The sequence below is a fragment of the Austrofundulus limnaeus genome, unplaced genomic scaffold, assembly GCF_001266775.1.
Source record: "Austrofundulus limnaeus strain Quisiro unplaced genomic scaffold, Austrofundulus_limnaeus-1.0 Scaffold626, whole genome shotgun sequence".
NCBI lineage: Eukaryota > Metazoa > Chordata > Actinopteri > Cyprinodontiformes > Rivulidae > Austrofundulus > Austrofundulus limnaeus.
Genome location: NW_013953028.1, coordinates 144,500 through 153,446, shown reverse-complemented (window position 1 = coordinate 153,446; position 8,947 = coordinate 144,500). Strand labels below are relative to the sequence as shown.

At 37.0% G+C, this 8,947-nt stretch overlaps 1 protein-coding gene across 1 annotated transcript; it reads left to right on the top strand.

Moving 5' to 3' along the window:
* The first annotated feature begins 1,073 nt into the window (after positions 1-1,073).
* On the top strand, positions 1,074-4,484 carry opn1sw2 (opsin 1 (cone pigments), short-wave-sensitive 2). The gene is made up of 5 exons (XM_014027229.1): positions 1,074-1,618; positions 1,732-1,900; positions 1,990-2,155; positions 2,291-2,530; positions 3,979-4,484. The coding sequence occupies exons 1-5, from the start codon at positions 1,240-1,242 to the stop codon at positions 4,081-4,083; spliced, it is 1,059 nt and encodes a 352-aa protein (XP_013882683.1). The 5' UTR covers positions 1,074-1,239; the 3' UTR covers positions 4,084-4,484.
* Positions 4,485-8,947: the final 4,463 nt, after the last annotated feature.

The window sequence follows — 8,947 nt, the reverse complement described above, 5'->3', positions numbered from 1 at the left end:
AAGTACTGTAATGAAGTAAATGTACTTAGTTACTATAAACGGACGGCTGCAGTCAACAGTTTTTCTGCGCTTGGCGAGATAATGAACAGATTAATGGCAGATAGCAGAGTGCCGTTTGTGCTGCTCACCSTTTTCAATATGTAGGCGCAAACCAAACTCATCCTCGGTCCAAACAAACATTTGTGTCTTTCTCAGCTTGGATGAAACCATTTTGATGCTCGAGACTGAYGTTTCTGCACTTATACTGTTTCCTTGAAATACAAAAATCACAGCACCAMCAAGCGATAGAAAACTACAGCAGATTCAATGACCAACTTTTTCACCATTGGAAAATGCTAATGATTCCAAAGATCACTCACATGTAAACAGAGCCTAAAAAAATAAATAAATAACACCTTTCCAACTGTTAGGCATGGTGGTGGCTTATTCGTGCTCTGGGCTTGGCTTGCAGCTACCGTTTCACACAATAAGAGATAAAAAAAGAAGAATCTACAAAGGAATCTTCCATTATGACATTTCACCGCACCATAAGGCTCTAACCACATGTCTTAATGGTCTTTACATTTCACTGAAGTGATAACAAACATCAGAGCTTTTTAGATGGTCCAAGATTATCACAAAACAAGCAGTCATTTAAAAAAACTAGCTTAAAGCAATAACTTTCTTACTTTGTTGTTGACAGTAACATCTTTAATCAGGGCAAACAAATTTCATCATTCAGAAGAAGACAACATTAAAGAAACAAAGAGGATGGTTCTTGTACATGGACAACAACAACATAACTAATAATCATGCTAAGAGAAGAAATAAGGCTAAAAGTAATCAGGTGATATGCGTGCAGGAGGACCACCTAATCTGTTTGCCTCCGGTGAACAGATTACGTGCTTTTCTGGGCTCAGACACGGGTAAGTAGTGAGAAGATGCCGTCCAGCTCCGGTACTAAGACTCTAATCTCAGCATTAGCTAAAAGGTGGTGTAAGTTGACAGGGGAATTGATGCAAAGCCTTAAATCCTGTCCTTGAGCCAATTAAGWTGAGCTGCAGTGCTGTTTAAAGGGCCTATAAATGCAGTTTTTCAGTAACGCGCTGTCACAGAGGCAGGCGCTCCCCCAACAGACGGCAGGAAAAACATGAAGTATCACACTGCTGTTTAAGATTAGACTAAACTTTTCATTTATATTATATAATTTCAAAACAAAAACCTTTTTTTTTTTGTGGTTTAACACACACCCGAATAAAAATGAGGGGAAATCGTATCGAGGAGTACCCAGACGACTTCTGGATCCCCATCCCTCTGGAAACCAACAACATCACCGCCCTCAGCCCGTACCTGGTCCCACAGGACCATTTAGGAAGCAAGGCACTTTTTTATTCACTGTCAGCATTCATGTTCGTTTTGTTTGTGGCCGGAACAGCCATCAATGTCCTCACTATAGCATGTACTGTTCAATACAAGAAGCTGCGCTCTCACCTGAACTACATCCTGGTCAACATGGCCGTGGCAAACCTCTTTGTTTCTTGCGCTGGCTCTTTCCCCTGCTTCTACTGCTTTTCCTCCAGACATATGGCTCTGGGTCAACTGGGGTGCAAGATCGAAGGGTTCGCTGCAACTCTTGGTGGTAAGAGTTGTAATCACAACTGTGTATCTTTTTAAATAAGAAGGGAAGGTTTACATTGAATGACAGCAAATTAAGTCTAGACATTGAATTCATTCTTACTGCTTGTTTTTCAGGTATGGTGAGCCTTTGGTCTCTTGCTGTGATTGCATTTGAAAGATGGCTGGTTATCTGTAAGCCACTTGGGAACTTTACCTTCAAATCGGAGCATGCTATATTCTTCTGTGGACTGACTTGGTGCTGTGCAATGAGTGCTGCACTTCCTCCTGCAGTCGGATGGAGTCGGTGAGTACACGAACAGAGAGTAAAAATCATTTTATTAACCAAGACGAACAGTTTTATTGTGAAGAATGAATCACTGTTGGTCTGACCAGGTATATTCCAGAGGGACTGCAGTGTTCGTGCGGGCCAGACTGGTACACAACAGGCACCAAGTACAACACAGAGTCCTACGTGATGTTCCTCTTCTACTTCTGCTTTGCCGTCCCTTTCTCTTGCATCGTTTTCTGCTACTCGCAGCTGCTTTTCACGTTGAAATCGGTAGGAAATGTATCACGACTGGGCACGGTTTTAGGTCAAGATATGTAGCGTTATGAAAATATTTGAAGTATCATCTCATCTTACTTGCTTTATGGACCRTTAATGCTAAGTCTGGCAGTAAATTTGTGTCAACAGGCAGCAAAGGCCCAGGCTGAGTCCGCCTCCACCCAGAAGGCAGAAAGAGAGGTGACCAGGATGGTGGTCGTCATGGTGCTGGGCTTCCTGGTGTGCTATTTGCCATATACCTTCTTTGCTCTTTGGATCGTCAACAACCGCGGCCAGACGTTCGACCTGAGACTCGCAACCATACCATCCGTCTTCTCTAAATCCTCCACAGTCTACAATCCCGTCATTTATGTCCTCCTTAATAAGCAGGTGGGCCGACGCAAAGGTTTTCAACGTTTTAGCTGGAAGGAGATGGACGCTGTAACGTCGTGCTGCTGTTGAAGCACGTTTTAAAATGAACTAAGAACCAGCTAACTGAAAATGGGATCATTTTTATTTAAAACAACCACTCACATGTTCATCATTGCCCTCTACTGGTAGTTTTATAATGCAATAAGTTCTTCATTTGGCCATTGCAATTAAGTATAAAATATAGACAAAATAATCTACTTCTAATACAAATTGAAATTAATGATATGCAGATTTACGACAGAGTATTAGGTCCACACAACGAGATTTTTTACATTTTTTTAATTACGAGAATAAAGTCATAATATTACAATATTAAAGTCATTTGGAAATAAAGTCATAATATTATGTGAATAAATTTGTAACATTATGAGATTAAAGTCATAATATTATTTTTTAAAATAATAAATTAATAATAAATTTAAAAAAGTCATAATATTCTAAAATTAAAGTTGTAATACTAGTCTATACCCTTTGMAAGAAAAGGCATGCAGTTACCACTGCTTTAAAATGAGGAATGTTGAGCAACTTGTCACGTTGTTCTTTAGTGTTGCTATAAATAAATAGTTAATCTTTTGGCACATTAGCATCAAATTATTAGTAGCAGGACTGTGAAATTGTGCAAATGACTTATATGATAAACAGAAGCGTGCACTGACCAATTTAGTCGGCACATAGCTAATTTGGATGGAAGCATATTAATCTAACAGTGACCCAAGTCATCGTGGACTGCTTTATGAACAAGGCTGTCCACAGCAGGTGTGATGAAAATGAAGAAATGAGGGATGAAAAATGGACATACCATGTAAGATTATGACTTTTTTCCATAATATTATTACTTTATTCTCAGAAAATTACGACTTCAATCTCGTAATGTTATGACTTTATTCTCAAAAAATTACAACTTTAATCTCGTAATATTATGACTTTTTTGGAATATTAAAACTTTAATCTTGTAATATGACTTTATTCTCACAAAATTAGGACTTTAGTCTCTTATTACTATGACATTGTTCTCGTAAAATTACCACTTTAGTCTTGTATTATTATGACTTTATTCTTGTAAAATTACGACTTTAGTCTCGTAATATTATGACTTTATGCTTTCAAAATGACAACTTTAGTCTTGTATTATTAGGACTTTATTATAATAAAATTACAACTTTAGTCTCATAATATTATGACTTTATTCTCGTAAAATTACAACTTTAGTCTTGTATTATTATGACTTTATTGCCGTAATAATAATTTAAAAAAATCTCATTGCGTGGCCGTTGTACAAATTAAAGAACTATTTTTTTTATTGTTGCACAAAAAATTAGCTAAAGTGAGAATTCTGAACTGAGAGATGCTCTCCAAACCCATGACATGAAAATGAACTAAAGTGTTAATTTTTTTCTGTCTTTCAGTTCCGTTCATGTATGAAGAAGATGTTGGGGATGAGTGGAGGCGACGAAGAGGAGTCAACTACGACCCAGTCAGTCACTGAAGTCTCGAAAGTTGGACCCTCTTAGGTTTCCTCTGCACGGATGGAAGGGAAATGGCTCAAACACTCGATGACACAAATGTATTTTTACTGTTCTTATAAATAGGTTTTTGCAAAGAAAAAAAGTAAAAAAAGAGATAAAAAATGAATTATCCAATGAAGTTATTATTTATCTCAGTTACTTACTGTACAGGACCATGGGCATGAAACACCACCGTGTTTTTAGTCTTGAATTTTCAACTAAAGATTGAATTTTTTTTAAACAACTGAGGTCAATGAAACCCATAAAATACACAAGAAATGCTTGTAGTGCATCTGACACCTCTGTGAAGATGTTGTCCTACATGTCATCACTTTTAAGTATAAACTGTATATATGTAGTAAAAGAGAATTAATAAAGAGATATCTGCTTTGGGCAAAAAGAAAAACCATGCTACGTAGATCAACTCTTATGTGTGCTGGGCTCGTGAGACTTTCTGCATATCTCAAATGTTTCTGGTCTGGCAGAGCTGCAGGTTTTCAGTCAGGTCCTCTGGAAGGGTTCTCTGTTCAAATGCTTCGTCTTTTGGGTTTAGGGTTGTAGGGATTTGTACCTACAACTTCTCAAAACTGAAATTGTGAGGAAAATCACGAGTTCTTTCTGTGTAAGGAGTAAATATCCTTCTGTGTAAATATGAGAATACCACAATGAGGTAAAGTACCCAGTAACTTAAGTTTTTCTAAAACAAATGATTTTCATTTACAAAATCAAATGAATTACTAATGTACAGCTTATTGTGAACAATAAAAATTTTGGTGAGTTAAAACAACAAAAATATGCATGTGTCCACACAACTAATGTCAATATTACAACTTTAACAGGAACAGCAAAACTTCATGTTTAAGATCTTGATAAACCAGATGTTTTCAGGCACATGAAACTTATATGGCAAGGTTTAAGCTTAAGAAAAAGAAAGAAAGGAAGGTTCGTTCTAATATTTAGCTTAATGTTTTAGCTCATCAATCTGTGAAAAACCAGAACAAACACTTTGGATCTCTGCCGACGCTTCAGCCCAACTTCGGTACACTTTGYCAAAACGTCCTGATGCATCTCAGTAATCCAGGTAAAAAATCAAAAAGAAAAAAATTGTATAGGTCTTCTGGACGGGTTCTTTTCTAATGAAATGTTTCGTCTCTCCTCCAAGAGACTTCTTCAGTCTGAGAGTTTCAGGCAAAATTCAGGCTTTTAAGCCCTGCCTCCATGTGACTGATACTCACATCACATGGCTATYGTTGACACCTAATTAACACCTATTGTTAACAGGGGGTGGAGTGATACTGCCAATGGCAGCACTGTAGGAGGGGGACAACTGAAAACGGAGGCCTCCACCTCTGTTTAAAGATGGACGGTCTTTCTTCACAAAAATGGCTTCTTTTACTCCTCTCTCAAACCAACGTTCCTCTCTATCAAGAATGAGAACATCCTCATCTCTGAAAGAGTGACCGCTGGCCTGTAAATGAGTGAAAACTGTAGAGTTCTGGCCATTAGATGTAGCTCGTCTGTGTTGGGACATTCTTTTGAACAGTGGCTGCTTTGTTTCCCCGATGTATAACTGGTCGCAGTCCTCCTGGCACTTAACAGCATATACAACTACTATACTTTGTCAAAACATTTAGCTTTACTTCCAGAAAAACGTCCAAAGTTTTGCTTCACAGCGTCCCCAGAAATCTGCTTCTGTCCGTTGGAGGGAGCCAAGGTCCGTTTTAGGTTTTTCTTTCAAAACAAAACACTTCTCATCAGAAGTTTCAAAACTTAATTGAGCTTCAAAGCTGGGTTGAATCACTACTCATGGTGTCGTGACTCGATAGGCAAAGACTTGCTCATAAGAGTCAAATCAGTGCCAAAGGCTGATTTTCCTGCGAAGGAATTAACAGCTTAGGGAGACGTAAAAATGGTGTCTTTCCTGGTCTCTTTCTTTTCTCTCTCTGTCGAGGCTTGGTTCCAGGGTTAATTTCTAAAGAGAAAGAGCKAGGAACGTGACCTCGACTCTTGGTTAGTTGCAGACAGAATGAAAAGTTTAGTCCAGGATATTGCCATAGGTCTGTAAAAACATCTTACACCTGCTCAGAAAAACAAGTTCAGACTTTGACAGGATTAACACTGAATGAAAAATGAACTAAAGTTCAATGAAATATAAGATAATTATTTAAATTAATAATAATAATAATACATTTTATTTCAAAGGCGCCTTTCTGACACTCAAGGACACCATACAAAGAGTAAAAAGTAACAGAAACAAATAAAATGTAACAATAAAAATAGATAAAAATAAAAAACAATGTATCTATATAAAATCTATGTAAAAATCAGGCAAACCAATTGTGTCATGTGGAAAAGGCAGATCTAAAAAGGTGTGTTTTGAGTTCGGTTTTAAAATGAAATAAATCTTAAAATATTTGTCTATGATTCAAATACAAATATTTTTATACATAAATATATTTCAAAATAAAACATAGTGAACTCAATCATAATGATCAATTTAGTTAAATTGAAAAATAAATCAGAAAAACAACTTTACTGTCCAATAACAGTTGATTAAACAAAGAGTTGTGTAAAACAAATAAAGAAACATTGGAACAATATTCTTTTTGTATGTTTTTCTTTTTCTTAATTATAATGCAAGAAGATAGATTGTCATTCTTTTCATTATGTAACTTTGATTTATAAAATGATAATAACTTGTAGTTAAAAGGAAGTATAAATCAAAATATAAAGAAAATTATTATTTTGTTTATTAAAGAAAATAAAATGTCTCTTTTGAGGAAGGTCTTTTTAGATCAGGGTTAAAACAGGTGGAAATGTCCATCCCCCTCGGGGTAACCCTTACAGGGTGTTACAGACAAACTGGTTGATTCAYTATTTGAAGCTAAAAGGCTGAGTTTACCTGCTCCTCAGACTGATGAAGTCTTTTGGTTATAAAAAGAAATGTTTCAACAAAGAAGAACTTATCCAAAGGACTTCACTATACCTAGATTATTAAGAACGCATCAGGACATTTTATTCTTAGTCTTTTTTTCAAAATGAAAAAAAAAACCACTTTGCACAAACAACTTTGAAATCTCAGCTGTGTTTCATAGTTTGACCGAGCTAGACCCCAGATTTGTGCTAAACTTGTGTTGGGTTCATATTAAAAACATTAAGGGACAAAACTGAAGCAAGCAAACAAAGCTGTGACGCTTCAGCTTCGCCCCAGATCATTTTAAAGTTATTTTTGCATTTTTTTTTCTCTGCTGCATGTGCCTGCCTACTCCTCAAACAAAACTGAGTTTTGAGGAAAAAATCAGATTTCTAAAAACACGAAACCACCAACAACACGTCCGCTTTGTAGACTTTTTTTGCTTTCCCAGAAAGCAAATAAATAACAACACACATGTCAACATGTACAGATTGTCCGTAAGTTATAAGGATTTTACATCACTTTGCAGGTGATAGGTCAATCTCACAGATTTTTTTCAGGTCTTACAGATTTTTTCAAAACCTCATTTTCAAAATTATCTAACATGTCAGAGCCTGTAGGATGATAAAAAAAAAATCAAATAACATTAAAAAAGCCATCTTCCAACCTGTTCTGCTGGTAGAATTAAGTTTTGAACTTTTCCACTCTCTTCCTGCTTCGCAGCGTGGCTGACCCCCCACCCCCACCGGAGCAGGACGAGTCAGAGCAACGTCAATCAAATGAGAGAGAGGGTGGGGGCGATTGCTGCATTGGGGGCGGGATGTTTTATGGGTAGTTTATTTTTCCTATAATACTTCATTATACTTTTTTAAGACAATGCTATTTGAAAGGGGCGCTGAGCAGAGTTACAATCAGGGATTACAAATGATTACTTTTTTCTCCTGCAGTTTGGCGCCTCCTCCAGCAGATGGCACTCTAGGCGACCGCCTAGTTCGCCTATGCCAAGAGCCGGCTCTGCGGCCAAACATTAGTGATTGGGTGAATCAGTTCCTATTATTTTAAACTTCAACAGAGTCCACTCCTCCAGCAAGAAATCATTTCTCAATAGCTGAGGGTCCAGACCCTCTGTATGAAGCAAAGTGAAGAACAAGGGGCTGGTTTTACCAGGCTACAATAACCTATGTAAATTTAATTTGTTTTCCACCTCTGGGTACAAAATCCTAACAGACAACATCTCTTGATTCAAGTTGAAACAAATCACAAAAAGGTAAGGACTCCAGAATTTTTATTTATTTATGTTCGTCCTCATTATTTAAATGTTCCTGGAAGAAAGGAAACCAAGTAATAAAACATTTTATGTGTTATTATGTCCAACTGATTTTTGTCATCATTATTGGTTATCAATAACTATTATTCATTGTTTCAAAGACTATAYGCCCACATTCTTTCATTGGTGACTGATCAGAGCTGCAGGCAGGTCAGTTCAGACCTTTCTTCTGCTTTATGCATCAGTGAATCAATGCTGGAGCCAATAACAGAGCGAGCCTCTTTCTAAATATAAATTCACCAATTAAAATAACATTAAGTTCTTGATGAGTTAATAATGAAAACACATATTACAACATAAACCACCACTCAGAACCTCGTTTGCACAAACACACACACACAGACTGGTTAATCGTGCGTGAAGTCGATCCGCCTCCTCTGAGCCACCTAGTGTGTGTGTGTGTGTGTGTGTGTGTGTGTGTGTGTGTGTGTGTGTGTGTGTGTGTGTTTGTTGTGGTGGAATTAGAGCAGCAGCATCAAGAGGTCAAACATCCTTTTAAGGCTTCAGTCGCATCTGATGTTTAAAACAGACTCAAAGAGCTTCATCTGCTCAGTTGCCAAAACCATAAACAAACAAACAAACAAACAAACAAACAAACAAACAAATAAATATGAAAACCAAATTAAATT

Excerpts from the sequence above, each read along its gene's own strand:
- opn1sw2 (XM_014027229.1), top strand. The coding sequence starts at position 1,240 with ATGAGGGGAAATCGTATCGAGGAGTACCCAGACGACTTCTGGATCCCC. Across the intron at positions 1,619-1,731 it reads GTTCGCTGCAACTCTTGGTG|GTATGGTGAGCCTTTGGTCT; the intron begins GTAAGAGTTGTA and ends CTTGTTTTTCAG. Across the intron at positions 1,901-1,989 it reads CCTGCAGTCGGATGGAGTCG|GTATATTCCAGAGGGACTGC; the intron begins GTGAGTACACGA and ends TGGTCTGACCAG.